The sequence below is a fragment of the Carcharodon carcharias genome, chromosome 1 (genome assembly GCF_017639515.1).
Source record: "Carcharodon carcharias isolate sCarCar2 chromosome 1, sCarCar2.pri, whole genome shotgun sequence".
Lineage (NCBI taxonomy): Eukaryota > Metazoa > Chordata > Chondrichthyes > Lamniformes > Lamnidae > Carcharodon > Carcharodon carcharias.
The window spans coordinates 154,032,573-154,050,442 of record NC_054467.1 but is presented as its reverse complement, the minus strand read 5'-3'; the positions used below and the strand labels follow the sequence as shown (position 1 = coordinate 154,050,442).

Genomic DNA, 17,870 nt, shown 5'->3' with positions numbered 1-17,870 from the left:
TTTATACACACAAACATACACACACCCTCCTTTACAGAATGACACAATATTCCCCCAAAGTATTTTTAAAAATCCATCCTCAATATTTATTTTTACTTGTGCTGCCAATCCATCAGCTTTGTTATGAATGCTACATGCATTCAGATGCAGAGCCTTTAGTTCTGTTCTTTTAATATTTTTGTAACCTCTAGCCTTATCTGCTGGTGCACTGTTTGTATGCTCTGTCCCTTCCTGCCATGCTCTGACCATCATTTCTTTCTTCATAATTTGCACTCTTGCCTTCTCTGTTCAATTTATCACACCTTGGAGGCATTCGAGGCAGTTTGGAGGAGGCTTACACAATTGATACGTGGAATGAGCAGGTTATGAAGATAAGTCAGACAGGCTGGGTTTGTTTCCACTGGAGTTTAGAAGAGGGAGGGTTGAATTCATTGAAGCGTATAAGAACCTGAACGGCCTTGACAAAGTGGATGTGGAAAGGATGATTCCTCTTGTGGGTGAGTCCAGAACTAGGGAGCACTGTTTTAAAATTAGGGGTCGCCTTTTTAGGACATGGATGAGGAGAATTTTTTTCTCTGAGGGTTGTGTGACTTTGAACTCTCTGCCTCAGAAGGCAGTGGAAGTGGGGATCACTGAATATTTTTAAAGCAGAGGTAGATAGGTTCTTGTTAGGCAAGGGAATCAAAGATTATTGGGGATAGATGGGAATGTGGAACTCAAAACACAAAGATCAGCCAATATCATATTGAATGGCAGAGCAAGCCATATAGCCTACTTCTCCCATTTTGTATGTTCCCAAACTCGATTCTCACCCCCGCTATTTAGTTTAAAACCCGCTGTACCACCCTAGTTATACAACTTGCCAGAACAACCGTCCAAGCACAGGTAAAGACCATTCCAATGGTACAGCCTTCACAGTACTGGAGATAGTGCCCCATGAATCTAAACCCATTTATCGCACATCAACCTTTGAGCCATACAGTTAACTCTCTAATCTAATTTACCCTTCATCAGTTTTCTGGTGGCTCAGGTAGTAATCCACAGATTATTACCTTTGAAGTTCTGCTTTTTAATTTAGTCCCTTACTTCTCATACTCCCTCAGCAGAACCTCTTTCCTAGTTCTACTTATGTCATTGGTCCCTACATGAACCACAACCACTGGATCCTCCCCCTCTCACTGTCCCAAACCCAGGCAGGCAACACAACCATCTAGACTCCCATTCTCAGTTGCAGAGGTTGAATGTTTTTTTAAAAATATTTTGGGGGAATATTGTGTCATTCTGTAAAGGGGCTGTGAAATGTGCGTGTGTGCAAATGATTTAATAAAACTGGGGAAAGTCTAATAGTGACAACTTGTCTCAGAGAAATGAGAGATAAAAGGGGTAAAGGTGCAAAAGATAAGGCTGAAGCATTTGCTACAATCTTCAGCGATAAGTGCTAAGTGAATGATCCATCTCGGCCTCCTCCGGAGGTGCCCAGCATCACAGATGCCAGTCTTCAGCCAATTCGAGTCACTGCACGTGATATCAAGAAATGGCTGAAGGCACTGGATACGGCTAAGGCAATGGGCCCTGACAATATTCCGGCAATAGTACCAAAGACTTGTGCTCCAGAACTTGCTGAGCCCCTAGCCAAGCTGTTCCAGTACAGCTACAACACTGGCATCTACCTGGCTATGTGGAAAATTGCTCAAGTCCTGTAAACAAAAAGCAGGACAAATCCAATCCAGCAATTACCGCCCCTCTCGATCATCAGTAAAGTAATGGAAGAAGTCATCAACAGTGCTATCAAGTGGCACTTGCTTAGCAATAACCTGCTCACTGACACCCAGTTTGGGTTCCACCAGGGCCGTTCAGCTCCTGACCTCATTACGGCCTTGGTTTAAACATGGACAAAAGAGCTGAACTCCTGAGGTGAGGTGAGAGTGACTGCCCTTGACATCAAGGCTGCATTTAACTGAGTGTGGCATCAAGGGGTCCTAGCAAAATTGGAGTCAATGGGAATCAGGGAGAAAAGTCTGTACTGGTTGGAGTCATACCTAGCACAAAGGATTGTCAATGTTGGAGGTCAGTCATCTCAGCTCCAGCACATCGCTGCAGGATTTCCTCAGGATGGTGTCCTCAGCCCAACCATCTTCAGCTGCTTCATCCTTCCTTCCGTAATAAGGTCAGAAGTGGGGTGTTCACTGATGATTGCACAATGTTCAGCACCATTCAGATACCGAAGCAGTCCATGTCCAAATGCAGCAAGATCTGGACAATATCCAGGCTTCGGCAGACAAGTAGCAAGTAACATTAGTGCCACCCAAATGCCAGGCAATGACCATCTCCAACAAGAGAGAATCTAACCATTGTCCCTTGAATATTCAATGGCATTGCCATCACTGAATCCCCACTATCAACATCCTGGGGGCTTACCATTGACCAGAAATGGAACTGGACTAGCCATATAAATACTGTGGCTACAAGAATAGATCAGAGACTAGGAATTCTGTGGCGAGTAACCCACCTCCTGACTCCCAAAAGCCTGTCCCCCATCGAGAAGGCACAAGTCAGGAGTGTGATGGAATACTCCCATTGGTGAGTGCAGCTCCCACAACACTCAAAAAGCTTGACACCATCAGGACAAAGCAGCCCATTTGATTGGCATCACATCCACAAACATTTACTTCTTCCACCACCAACGCACAGTAACAGCAGCGTGTACCATCTACAAGATGCAGTGCAGGAATTCATCAAGGCTCCTTAGACAGCACCTTCCAAACCCACAACCACTACCATCTAGAAGGACAAGGGCTGCAGATAGATGGGAACACCATCATCTGGAAGTTCCCCTCCAAGTCACTCACCATCCTGACTAGGAAATATTTTGCCGTTCCTTCAATGTCGCTGGGGCAAAATCCTGGAATTCCCATCCTATCAGCACTGTGGGTGTACCTACACCACATGGACTGCAGTGGTTCAAGAAGGCAGCTGACTACCACCTTCTCAAGGGCAACTGGGGATGGGCAATGAATGCTTGCCAGCAAATCCCACATCCCGTTAATGAATAAAAAAAAACTATATCTATCCCCCTGACTATACTGGCCCCAACTTCCTTTACATTTTGTATTAAAACTATGCTGCTTGAATTGCTTCTTGTACCACTCTACATCCAGTGCTTTCATCCACACAGGCTGCACGAACCTTGAACCTGTTGGACAATTGCAAAAGCCAAGGCTCTTCCACTTCTAACTTCTGGGACCCCATACCTGCCTCACTTGCAGTCACAGTCTCCTATCCCTGAACAAATTAGAAGACCCTATCGTAAGGGGTCTGACTGCCTCCTGGTACAAAGTGTCCAGGTAACACTCTCACTCCCTGATGTGTTGCAGCATCTGCAATCGGCCTCCAGCTCAACGAATTCTGAGCCGAAGCTTCTCAAGCTGCAGACATGTACTGCAAATATGTTTGCCCTAGATCACACTGATATCCAGGAGCTCCTGCATCACCTGCCCTGCCATCTTTATTAGTATTAATTTACTTTTTAATTAATTTAGAATTAATATATATTGCTACTCCCAATAACCTTTACTACTGCTAGTAAGCCTCACTACAACTAATAAAACCTTACAATTACTAATAAATGACATGAGTTTTGAAGATAAATGAGCAAATTATTCACCATCCAATCACTCACCTGTTTTTATGTTATGTCAGACTTTGATTTCTCTCAGTATATGGCCACTCCACCATGGAGCCACAGACTAACCTGGATTGGATAGCTCTTCTAGGTGCTGCAGACGGCTTCCGTGTCCTCTTTCTGTCCGGTCTTCTAGATGCTACTGGCTGCCTCCAGGTGCACTTTTCAACAGCTCTTCTTGATGCTACTGACCACCTCCTGGTCCTCTTTTTGTCCATTTTTCTACGTGTAGTTACTACCTCAGGGGCCTTTTTTCCCTCTTGTTTTTAGCAGATTATATTTTTCCTGGGGCAAAATGTTTACCTCGGCGGGGGGGCACACGCCCGACCTGCTCGAGCGTAAAATGACGCACGATGTCAGGCGAGCGTACCAACGTCAACACACAGTCGCGTGATATTTTGGTTGGCGGGCACATGCCCGCTGACAGTTAAAAGGCCTGTTAAGGCCATTAAAGTCTCCACTGACTGACATCTTTTGCTGCCCCTCTAACCTTACGGTTGGGCAGGCAAAAAGGCCAAGCAGCTTTTGCACTGTTTAGGAGACCTCATCCACGGATGGTATGAGGTTTCCTAAAACAAATAAAAGTAAAAAATTTAAAATTTAATTAATAACATGTCTCTGCTCATGTGATAGAGTCACATGAGGGGACGTGTTTTATTACATATTTCATATTTTTATTTTTTTTTTTGAAAATTCTTTGTCTCCCTGAGGCAGCTCTATGTCTCAGGGAGATTATCAAGTGTGCACGCACTAAGTTCACACTTGTCCTGCTTGCCCTCCTCCCCCTGCCCGCTGAGAGCTGCAGCTCGCGTTTCACACTGGGAGAGCCTTAATTGGCCCGCCAGCGTGAAATCTCAGTCCAGCCCAATCGCGGACGGCAGTCGGCTTCCTGATCAGCCCCTGCCAAGCCAGCCCGACAAGGGCAAAATTCTGCCCCGGTCTCTGTTGAGCACCATTTTATATGCTTCCTGTTGCTGTTCTACATAATTGTTTGCCAATATTGTTGTCTGTTTTATTTTTTGAAGTTCTGTTCTCTGCCCTGCAAAATCATTTTTTCCCCCTGATTTGGCATTCTGAAGAAACCATGTTGGACTTGAAACATTAACTCAATTTCCTTTCCACAAATGCTGTCAGACCTGCTAAGTTTTCTCCAGCACTTTCTATTATTATTCTATGTTTTTCACTCGTTTCCTTGATTCATTAATATATGTCGTCTACACTTCCGTTCCACTAATAGGTGGCATGTAAACTACCCCTATTCGTGTGATTAATCCTTCATTATCCTTTATCATTATCCATATAGATTCTATTTCTGACTGGCTGATAGCCATGTCACCTTTTTCTGCTGCCATTACTTTTGCCATAACAAATAACTGCTGCTCCTCTCCTTTTACCCTCACTTTTTTCATTCCTTTGTGGGATTTGAATGTTGCTGGCAAAGCAGCACTTATTGCCCATCCCTAATTGCCCTTGAGAAGGTGATGGTGAGCTGTGTTCTCAAACCAGCACAGCCCTTATGTGGGTACACCCACAGTACCATTAGGGAGCAAGTTCAAGGATTTTGACCCACAGCGATAGTGAAGGAGAGGCAAATTAGTTCCAAGTTAGAATGATATATGACTTGGAGGTGAGCTTGCAGGTGGTGGTGTCCTAAGCATATTATACCTTGCAATGTTGAATTCCTCATCCTGATTTTTCTGTAGCCATGTCTTAGTAATCCCTTCTATATCTGGTTCCTTGCAATTGTTGCTTTTAGTTCCTCTATTTTATTGTGGACACTGCATTGCTGAACAAACAGTTTAACTTGTTTTTACTAGCAGTTCCTCATACTTTAGTTTTAATCATTCCCTTCTACTGTTATTCCCTAATTCAATTTATCCCCTGATCATATAAGTCCTCACTTAGAAAAGAATAAATTATGCTCTTCTTTCCTGTTTTGTTTATATTTAGTCTGATTTCATTTTCTGTCTTTCCCTCTCGTCTTACTAGTTTAAAGCCTTTGCTACCTCCCTGTTTACCTTTTCTGTCTACAAAATAATGTGCTATGCATTTCAAAAGTACTATGTTGTCTTTAAAATGCTTTGGGACAGCTTAAGAATGTGACAGCTGCTATATAAATGCAAGTTATTTCTTGCTTTCTATTGAACCTGGTAACACTCAAGACGAGAAAGGTTAAACTGTAAGAAAGGTTGCATAGGCTTGGCTTGAATTCCCTTAAATATAGAAGATTTAGGGGTGTTCTAATTGAGGAGTTTAAGATGACTAAAAGATTTGATAGGATAGAAAAAGAGAAACTATTTCCTCTGACTGGAGGGTCCAGAACAAGGGACTTAAAACTGGAGCTAAGCTAATCAGTGGTGATGCCAGGAAGCACGTGCTCACATAAGTAGTAGTGGAAATCTGGATCACTTTACCTCAAAAACTGTCAGTTGGAACACTTCAAAACTGCGTTAAGTAGATTTTTGTTACTTAAGGTTAAAAAATATGGATCAAAGATGCGTAACTAGAATTGAGGTACAAATCAATCATGGTTTAACTAAATAGTGGTACGTGGAGGGGCTGATCAACTTACTCCTGTACCTATGTTCTAACTCTTCATTAACAACTTTCCACCCCTGCATGAAGGCTGGACTCTAGTATCCTTTGCCTCCCTTCCTTGTAAGTAATGGAGAAACTGCACAACGATAGAAAGTTGCTTTCCATTGATTGTTAATGAATGAAAACAGCTAAGATTGTAAATTTTTTGGTATGTTCTGCTCATAAGTTCTAGTTATTTTTTGAGCATTAAATCATTCTACATTATTTGTTGTATTTTAATTCTTAATTTTTTAAATCCTATTTTCATTTCAATAGCAACACCCACAAAGCAACTGACTACAAGCACACATCCACAACTGAAAATAGCATATGGTCATGAAATGACTCCCCAGAGAAGGGCATCACTGAGCAATCAGGTAGAATTGGAATTTTTGTCTAAACAAAGCTCTTCTTGCTTTATGAAACAGCAGGATGATTTTAATGATTTTATATCAATGAATTATACAGTTGATTCTTTTTCGCTTGCAGCATTTTCCATGCTTCAGTAGATTTTTAAACAGGCACATTTCAAAAAGGGCATAGGTATGAGGGATTGTCATGTGATGTTAACTCGTGTAACCTTCCTTCCTCCACTTTCCTGTAGTATAGGAGATGCATCACACACCATTTTTTGTTAAACCAAGTGTTTTTGATTGTCAAGATTTTTCAGGATCACCTGTTCACCTCCTAACCCACAAGAAGTGCTGAAAGAGTAATTTAGCTTGCAGAATCAATAATTCCTCAAATCAGCTGCCAGGAATACTTTAGACCGGACCACCCCACCCCTGAATTACTTTGAAATGTAAATCACTGCACTAGTTATGTTAATTAGCCCCCTATTATTCATTTTGGAGTTGGAGGAGCATCATCCATAGCCTGATTTCTGCAGTTTAAAATTGGGAGTGGGAGTAAGATCAGGTTGGGATCCAGTCACCGAATCCTGATGTTTTAACCACCCTCCTTCCATCAGGGGGATGGGGTTGTGTACAGGTGTTAAATCAGGGCCTATGAAACTGATAGTAGCAGGTTTGCTGGTTCCTTGCCTAAAACTACCATACAAATGTGACATATAAAGACACAGTGGGTAGCACTGTTGCCTCTGAGTCTATAGGTGTGGGTTCAAGTTTCACAAGTTGTAGGCGAACACTCCAGAACACTACCAAGGGAGCACTGCACTGTAGGAGGTGCCATTTTTCAGATGAGACATCTGCCCTTTCAGATGGATATAATATAAGCCACAGCACTATTTGTAAAAAAGGTGGTATCATAGCCAATGTTTATCTCTCAAACAGCATTACAGAAACAGATTAGCTGGTCATTGCTGTTTATAGAATCTTGTGTGTAAATTGGCTGCTGCATTTCCTGAATTACAACAGCGACTATACTTCTAAAATACTTAATTGGCTGTAAAGTGCTTTGATGGTGTCCTGATGTCATAAAATGTGCCATATAAATACATATGAATTAGGAACAGGAGTAGGCCACTCCGATCCTTGAGCTTGCTCTGCCATTCAATAAGATCATGGCTGGTCTGTTAACCTCAACTCCACATTCCCACCTACCCCAATAACCTTTCACCCCCTTGCTTGTCTAGAATCTATCTACATCTGCCTTAAAAATATTCAAAGACTCTGCTTCCACCACCTTTTGGGAAAGAGAGTTCCAAAGACTGTTGACCCTGAGAGAAAAAAATTCTCCTCATCGCTATCTTAAATGGGTGACCCCATATTTTTATACAGTGACCCCTAGTTCTAGATTCTCCCACAAGAGGAAACATCCTTTCCATATCCACCCTGTCAGGATCCTATATGTTTCAATCAAGTCACCCCTTACTCTTCTAAGCTCCAGCAGATACAAGCCTAGTCTGTCCAATCTTTCCTCAGACAAACCTCCCATTCTAGGTATTAGTCTAGTAAACCTTCTCTGAACTGCTTCCACTGCATTTACATCCTTCCTTAAATAAGGAGACCAATACTGCATACAATACTCCAGGTATGGCCTCACCAAAGCCCTGTTCAACTGACATATATAATATATACTTTCGTATCCAATTCACCTTGCAACAAACAATAGCATTCTATTAGCTTTTCTAATTACTTGCTGTACCTGCATACTAACCCTTTGTGATTCATACACTGGAACACCCAGATCCCTCTGAAATCTCAGTGCTTAGCAATCTCTCACCATTTAGATAATATGCTTTTTTATTCTTCCTGCCAAGAGGGAAAATTTCATATTTTCCTGCATTATACTCCATTTGCTAGATCTTTTCCCACTCACTTAACCTATTGTAGCCTCTTTATATCCTCTTCGCAACTTACTTTCCTACCTACTTTTGTGTTATCAGCAAACTTAGCAATCATAGCCTTGGTCCGTTCATCCAAGTCATTTATATAAATTGTAGAAAGTTGAAGCCCCAGAACTGGCATGCCACTCATTGCTGGGTTTCACTTCTGGCTTTTCCTGTCATTTTCTACTGTTCCTCTGTGGGTAGAGTCACTGCTGCCACCACCTGTTATTGTGGGTTTACCTCAGGATTCATTGGCTTCTTACTGTAGAGGAGATCTTGCTGGAGGCAATTATCTTTCTTTCAAAAACATTTATTTACATACTAACTATTCACAAAAGATAAATAAGACCAAGGCATAGATGTTCCGCACTTATTTCTTCTCAGTGAGTGACATCACTGTGACAAGATCTTTACGCACAAGCGCAGTAGCTATTATTAGAGTTAACCCTTTACTCTACAATCAGTTCAACCTTCAAACATGTACTTAAACTCTTCTGGACCTGAGTTAAATCAAGTTATAGGGTAGACTTTTTCTCTTGGCAATCTGAGGGCGGGGCCCTCTCGCCAACGCGAAAATGACGCAGAATGATGTCGGGGAGGAACCCCTGATGTCATCCTGCCTCATTTAAATATTCAGGAAGGCGGGCAGACAACGGGATCAGCTGTCCACCCTCAATGGCCAATTGAGGCCATTGACAAGATAATTAAAACAATTAAAGGCCCTGCTTGTCCAACCTTAAGGCCGGCAGGCAGACCAGGAGCCTTGGTGGGATTTTGAAAAAACATGAAACCTCATCCACTGGCGGGATGAGGTTTCATGTCTGTTTTAAAAAAGTTTAATAAAGTTTTAGTGATATCTATTAACATGTCCCATCTCATATGACATTGTCACATGAGGGGAACATGTTAATAACTTTTTTATTATTCTATTTTTGAAGTTTGAAACACTGTCAGTGCTCTCCCTGAGGCAGTACTTAGTCTCAGGGAGATATGCACTCTTTTGCGTGCCTGCGCAAAAGAGCGCACTCTGACAGTTGGGGAATCCCTCCCCCTCACACAGGAAATGCATAGCGCTTCCTGTCGGGCGGCCCACTGGGCGGGCCTTAATTGGCCTGCCCACTTAAAATGGCGGCAGGGCCCGTTTCAGTGGCGGCGATCGGCTGCCAGCCCGCCACTGAGCTGGTGGGGCCCGCCTGCCCATCAAGGGCAAAATTCTGCCCATAATGTTTTTTCTCTGGCTATTGGTTTTTCAAACACAAGTCACATGTAGCCAGCAGCTGCCCAAACTAAACTTGCTGGATTTGTCAAGGCAAGAAATAGATTTTTGTTATCGAATGATATGCATTAAAGGCAGGTAAAGGTAAATAAAGTTGACTTACTGAACAACCGTCATAATTGACTGGCAGAACAGGAATGAGGAGCTGAACGGCCTACTTCTGATTCTATTCTTTTTAGTTCCCTAAATGGCCTTTTCTCAGACATATGTTAATCATTGGTCTGCCCTTTCCACACCCTCTTCTAGGGTCCATATTGAACCAGCCATGCAAAGAGTGAAAAGGCTCAAGTGAAATGATTGAAGATAGTTTAAACTAGGGTTTCACTGTTATGAGTATAATGTCCTTATACGTCACAGTTTGCACTAAGCAACCAAGATAGCTCTGAAAGGTATGTAGCTGTTTTGTTATTGAATGATATGCATTAAAGTGAATAAAGGTAAATGAAGTTAACTTACTGATAACCATTATAGGTCTATTGATATGTTAAGTTCTGTTACTGTAAGTGCTTACGCATTTCAAACTAGAGTTGTTTGACTTAATATGGCATTTTAAAGTTCACCCTATGTTGCAGTTCTCTGTGCAGCTAGGGGCTATGCAACACCTAAAGGAGCAGTTGGAACGGAGGACACGGATGTTGGAAGCAAATATTCAGCAGCAGCAAGAAGAACTTTGCAAAATCCAGGAGCAGCTTCACCTTGTCCAAGGACAAGGACTTCAGGTAGGTCAAAAAGAATAAGTGATAGTTAAGCAAGAGTGTTTGATGCTGATTCTGGCAAATTAATGTACACTCATCCCGCCAAAAGAATTCAGGCATAGACCTGCTGCCGGAATAAAGGGCACACAAATAACTCCCACTATCTCAGTTGATGATCCTCCTTTATATATCCTGTCCTGAAGTTAGGAGTTTTGACAATTTTGGGGCATAAAGCAACTTTCCAGTTCCTGACTCAACTGCATGTTCTGGGTAGGTAGGGTATTGGTCCATAGGGAGTGTAAAACCAAACCTAGTCTTTTTACTGATTATTTAAACCTCAACATAACTGGAAGTGCCAATGGATTGTAATAAGGAGTAGGAAAGAATGTTGGGTAATTTTTACAACTTGAAGCAAACTTGTTTAATAACACTCCTGTAAAGCACATTGGGGCATTTTAACATGTTAAAGGCACTATGTAAATACAAGCAGTTGTTGTTTACCCCAACCCAAGAATGAAAACAATTTGCCTACAACTGTCTTCATTCAGTACACTACACAAAATAACTGTAACAAGAGTGAAACCAGACAAATCTCCTATTCCAGACAGGTTCCAAAATAAACAAAGAAATTAGAATGAATTTTAAGACTCGGGTTGGAATCCCAAAATACTTTATTCCTTTTATGTTCACTCCTTAAAATGTCGTTTTCATTTTCTTGAACAAGAGGAAATGTTCAGTAACTATCTACCAGTATATCAACTAGAATCTAGATTTTTTTTTGCATACCACTTCCTGCACGGCATGCTGTATCATATTGAACTTTCACCAGTTCTGATGAAAGGTCACCAACCAACTCTGTTTCTCTGTCCACAGATGCTGCCTAATCTGCTGAGTATTTCCAGCATTTTCTGTTTTCTGCAGTATTTTGTTTTTAATGTCATGTAACGACAACTCAGCTTTCAAAAAGCATCTCTCCATTACTTGATCAGTTTCCATTTGTTGCCTCCACAATTGTGCCAACCATTAATTTTTGCCAGCCATTTTTATTGTCCTATTAAGCCCTTGAAATATCCAAAATTACTTTTTGGTCTTTTTAAAGGTTAACAGTATTTTGTCAACATATGCAGGCACTTGGCTTTAAATGGCTGCATCCTTTATTTTCCCAAAGCCCTTGTAAAGCCACAACCTGACTTGCATATTTTAAATAGGACAGAAATCCCAACAGATAGACCTAGATTGAATATCGGGAGTAAATGTTCTATTTGGCAAACTTGTAAACAACCTAACCTACAGACCGAAGAATAGCATGAAATGGAGTCCTTTATTTGATGACGTACCTTTATTTTGAGGAATTACTGAATGGAAGCAATCTCCAGCTTTTTAACTTTGGACAGACCAAGCCCTTGCAGAGCAGGAATTTTTTTTGCCAAGGGGGTTATGGTTGTGTAAGGTGGGACAAAGATGAGTTAGATCACATTCAGCTAGGAAGTTAGATTGTGTGGACTCCTACTGAACAGTTGAATTCTATTATGGTAGAAAGCATATAGAATCTAACAAATGACAAGAACCTCTACTACTAACATCTAACTACTTGCATAGAGCCAGTTCATCATGTTTCTTGGCAGGTAGTATGCAGATATAGTTGATGACATAAGGACAGGTGCAAAGATCTGAAATACTAAAAGAAGTACTACAAAATCAACATTTATTAATAAATTGAACTTGATTTGCTGACTGCCAGAGACTTTGTCAAGGTGTGTTGTCCCTCTGAGCTTTTGTGAAGCTTGATATTGTAGTAGTTCCTATTTGATGTCCCCTTTTTCAACTTTTCCTGTTGTTACAATCATGTAAATTATTATCAGACAGTATTTTGCTAGTTTTGGTTTCATATCACTATACTGACAGGAACTAAAAGGTTTTCATAAAAATATAAATAATATTTAAGAACTGAACCAAAATAAACACTCAGATCTTTTAGAGCTTCATGACTCATGAAACTTTCGTTGGCTTCAACCCAAATAAGAGAAGTATGTTAGCAGCTCAACTCTGTGCTGAACAGCTGGGAAATTGGCACCTTGAACTACGTGCATTATGTTTAAATTAAGGCTAATGTTTGGTAAGAACACTTACCAGATGAAAATACCTACCAAAATATTACACTTCATAGGAATAAGGTGGATATCTGGCTATAAAGATATGCATTTGATTTTCTGGTCAGAGACAGAAAACAGCAGGCAGTGGTTCTTCTGAAAAAAAAAGTGTACATGTCTTCAGGATAGATAATAGAGAATACAAAAAAGAAATGTGGAGAAAGCAAAGTTGAGAAATGTAACCAGAGAGAATTGCTGCTGGAATTAAGTTTGCTGATCAATTACTGAGAAACTGTTCCTATTAGCTAAAGTTAAAATGACTGGGGGAGAGAGATATAAGGTTTTGGTCAAGAGATGCAGGAGGAATATGAAGAAGTTACACAGTGAGTGGTAATAATGACTGCTGCCCTCAAAGGTGGTAGAAGCAGAAACGATTAATGATTTTAAAAGGAAATCGGATTGGCACTTGAAGGAAATAAACTTGTAGGACTACAGGGATATAAAGGCCCCATGTGGTCCTTTTTAGCCCCGAAGACCCTCTATCAACTTCCCATGGCCCTTTAAAGACCCAATGTCAACTTAGTGCCAACTCATGCAAATCCATGCACCCCCAATACCCTTGGCCTTTACAACCTCCATGCCAGCTGAACCAGTTTCCACCAGAGCAGACCTCAGGATATATGCTGAAAGAAAATAAAGTTCTGTTCTAAGTGTCTTATTGATGAATTCACTATTTAAAAAAATACACTTTCATTGATAAAAACCCGTTCAGTACATTTAAATTCTTTCAACTCTTAAGTCCTTATAACAACAAGCATTTGCATTCACAGCCCACATCAAAAACTTTATTAGCACTTGGACCTGTTCAATCGAACTATGAATTGGCAGGCATTCCACTGTGATAATGATAGGTTGCGAAATCAGTCCTGCAGCACTTATCCCATAATGATAACCACCAGGGTTATGTCAACAAATTGAGCAAAATAGCAAGCATGATTTTTTTTAAACATGAACAATTTTTTGTAATTTAAAAAGTCAGGAAATTTAAATCCCTTGACAGCTTGATTGTTCCAAGGAGCTTTGACAGTTCCCTTGACAGTTCCAATTACCTTGACAAGTCTACTCAGTTTATCCACTTTTTAAGTGCACTCATGTATACTTTTAATAATCCCAAAGGGCATCTTACCTCTGCCAAAGGTGTTCCTGAACCTATCCATAAGGGTGCCCTATCTCTCCAAAAGGGTACTCTACCTCTCCAAAGAACTCCGCTAACTTTAGACTTTCTCCTGATAGATCTAAAATGCACAAGTTGCGCTTCAGACAAATCATTAGACAAACAAGGATTTGACTGAAGGCAGCTGCGCTTTAACATATGCAGCTGCCTCCAACACTGGATGTGCAAAGTACAATCCGCCTCTGTTCTCACCCGTTTCCCCGGTGAAAATGATGGGGGCTGGGTTTGGGTGCGGGACTTATGGATTTGGACTTACAGTGCCATTTTTGCTACGGTGTAGAGCTTCTCCATCTGTGCGAAACTTCAGGCCTTGGTCCACTTGGCCTACCTCATTTCCCAGCACCAGATCTAGCAATGCCTTCTTCCTAGTTGGACCAAGAACGTACTGATCGAGGAAGTTCTCCTGAACACATGTCAGAAATTCTCCCCCTTCCTTACCCTTTACCCAATCAATACTATCCCCCAATATTACCATGCTATAATTTTTGCACACCTCTGTGATGACCCTGAAGATTTGCTCACCTCTCTCTCACTCACTGTTGGAAGCCTATAGAATACCAACAGTAAAGTGATCATATCCTTTTTGCTTCTCAACTCTAATCAAATAATACCATAAGACATAGGAGCAGAAATTAGGCCATTCAGCCTATCAAATCTGCTCCGCCATTCAGTCATGGCTGATAAGTTTCTCAACCCCATTCTCCCGCCTTCACCCCGTAACCTTTGATCCCCTTACATGCATTCTGTCTGGCCCCCTCAAGGACATCCGTTCTTTCCAACAATGCCTTCCCTAATCAATACTGCCATACCTATCTTTATTGAACACTTTATGTCCTTGAATATTAAGTGCCTAGTTCTCACCATTTTTCAATCCATGTTTCTGTTATTTCCACAACACCATAGTAGTCAAGACTAATTTATTTTCTTTAGATCAAGCAGAGTCAGAGAATAGGGGATAATGGAACCAAGGTGGGAGAGCAGAAGGGGGAAGGTAAATGGAAGATGATTCAGGAAAGATCAGTTGGAGGGAAGAGAGAAGGATAAAGAATGGAGTGCCAAGGAAGGGGAATTCAGATCAGGAGCTGTAGAGGAACAGTCAGTCATTGCGGGAGGAGAAACACAACCAGTAATAAGGAATTGTGGAAGGGAATTACAGTTGTTGAGGAGGTGGAGGTGAAAGGATGCTTGTAAATGGAACGGGCTAGGGGTGATTTGGAACTGAATATGTTGTCAGCAAGAGGTTTGGTGAGGAGGAGTGAGGAAAGTGTCAACTTTTGCAGGAGGAATGCAGTCTTGCTCAGTGCTGCATGGGGTTTCAGGACTGAAACTTATTTCAGAGCAGCTAGGGTGGGGTAAGGTCTAAATGTAGCTATATGGGAGAGGAGGAGGACGTTGATAATGGGGAGGCGATGGCATTGTGGTATTGTCACTAGACTAGTAATCCAGAGACCAGGGTAATGTTCTGGGGAGCTGGGTTTGAAACCCACCACGTCAGATGGAGAAATTTGAATTCAATTAACAATCTGGAACTAAAAGTCTGATGATGACCATGAAACCATTGTCGATTGTCATAAAAACCCATCTGGTTCACTAATGTCCTTCAGGAAATCTGCTGTCCCTACATGGTCTGACCTACATATGACTCCAGAATCACAACAATGTGGGTGACTCCTAAATGCCCACTCAGTTAAATGCAAGCCATTCAGTTGTATAAAACCGCTACAAAGTCTAAAGGAAATGACACAGGGCAGACCACCCGGCATTGACCTAGGCACCGCAAACGACAATGGCAAACTCAGCAGTATCGACCCTGCAAAGTCCTCTTAACAAACATCTGGTGTTGGGAGAGCTGCCTCACAGACTAGTGTTATGACACAGAAGGAATGCGCCTCCACAGCTATAAAAGTTACTTTTCCATGCAAAAGAGATTGAATGGTAATAATTAACACCTAGCATTAAAAGGGTAATGTCATTAATTGTAATATCAAGTTTAATAGGCAATTCCTGGGAACAAACAACATTTCTATTTTAAAAAGCGGGGTGGAGGGGATGGCGGCACTAGGAGTAAGATGCCGTTTTCACAAAGCTACTGATGGAGTGGCATAATTTGCACAGCAACCTTTGAATGTTCAGTGTTAACCATGCACTTCTCCTGAGCCATTTATCTGTCAATTATGATGAGTGCCATTAGACTTGTCATTATTTTGACCGCTAATTGTGACCCAGCATCTTTTTTGTGCATACACACTATTGAAAGGTGCAATACTACATGACACTATTAGAAAGTTTACAACTATGTAAATATTCAAATTCAGCTCCTTTTGGCAGTGTGCTTATTGTTCATAAGAGAAAAAAGGCTTGGACTGACTAACTTTTACCTTTCAAGATGTTCTTGCAACAACCAACATCAGGACTAAACTTCAATTCAGTGCAGCTCACAACAGAAAACTCTTGCAATATCCAGCAACTTACATCCATCACACTGCAGGGGCAAAGTGTTCAAACAAATCAGATTCAAGGAACAATGAAAACTGGTCCAATTAACACTCATCATGTAATGCAACAGCAACCTCTTCTCAGGGAGCAATGCACAACTTCAGCACAGGTCAGTATGACAGATGGTAAGTCATATTCCAGTTATGATCCAAATATTGATGAGAACGTATTAATGAACATTTTTCCTCAATTTTGTAACATTTTAAATACTGATGATTCAAGTAAAGATATAATTGTACAACATGATGGAAATCAGTTCAACCAATAGGTTTGCGTTTTAAAAAATAATTGTCCTCAAATCCCAGCTTTACGAATCTAAAGTATCTGTCACAGTTGAAGGAGCTGGGCTAGCAAGCAATGTACTTAATCAACAATGGAGCATTCCATAAAGAGGAGAAAAACAGAATTAGAAAGTACTCGTGGAGAAAAAGTGATGTGATAATGTGATATTCAAGGATCTTTATTATCTACAGTAATATCTGTTCAAGCTTGATTTTAGAAACTTTTGTTATACAATGTCTTTCTGAAATTACCAATGAAATTAATTTCTGTCATGGCTGGAAAGTAAAAATTTATTTTTAGTCTCAGTGCTATGTCTGATATGTGAAGAATATGACCTTGTACCTGTACTGTAATCAGCTGCTATATTAACCAAATTTATATTCTGATTTTTTAAAATTAGAACAGGATGAATAAAGAATGAAATATGGCCCCATTAGCATAGCCACTATTCTCATCCCTTAAAACCACGATCCTCCAAAAAATTTACCCTTGAACTCTATCCTTTCCAACCACATTCTCATATTGTTACAATCTCCATAGAGACGGATAAATTTTAACATGAGATTGGAACTTCCAGCTACTAGTTGAAAGAATGACAATACAAGATTTTACCTTTTGAAACGTTTACTGTAACAAATGACTAAAAAAAACTTAACTAAACACGATTTTTTTTGTATGCAACTTGTACTGCAAAAAGCGACTCTCCCCTTTTATGCTTAACAAACATTGCACTCCCATTGGAATTGCAATCCTTATGGCAAACAGTCCACAGTTATCCCAGCTTCCAATGGTTTCCCCTATCCCCGTTTTGCCAACAAGTAACTTTGACTGATCATCTCCAGGGCTCTCCTCAGTTTACGGAAAGCTTCTTAAATCCACCAGCAGCAGTAAAGCTTCTTCCGATGATTCTTTGCCCTGGCCATGCAGGACAAATCTCTTGGAATCCTTAGGAAGGCTGCAGGATGCATCTCTTTGACTAGAGCCCATCTCCTTCCTGCATCTGCCTGTGGTAGCTCGCAAAGCCAGTCAGCCATTGCTCTTTGCTGGCCACTCAGACTGGATACACTGTCCACAGATGTACCCACCCATACAGACCACACACTGTCTATGATATTCATTGATTTGTAGGGAAGCCTGTAACCTGTTCTCAAAAATGGCTTTCTCTGCCCTCTTCCCCATGGAAACGTGAAATACATTAACCTTGCATCCAGGTAGAAATGCTGATTAGTTATTCTTGACCCAACTCGC

The 17,870-nt window shown here is 41.0% G+C and overlaps 1 protein-coding gene across 1 annotated transcript in view; it reads left to right on the top strand.

Moving 5' to 3' along the window:
- Nucleotides 1–17,870, top strand: part of clocka (clock circadian regulator a) — a 166,169-nt gene that overhangs the window by 135,761 nt on the left and 12,538 nt on the right. The window contains exons 16-18 of the mRNA XM_041196182.1: nucleotides 6,536–6,636; nucleotides 10,398–10,544; nucleotides 16,231–16,449. Of these exons, the coding sequence (XP_041052116.1) occupies nucleotides 6,536–6,636; nucleotides 10,398–10,544; nucleotides 16,231–16,449 (467 nt within the window). The remainder of the gene's footprint in view (nucleotides 1–6,535; nucleotides 6,637–10,397; nucleotides 10,545–16,230; nucleotides 16,450–17,870) is intronic.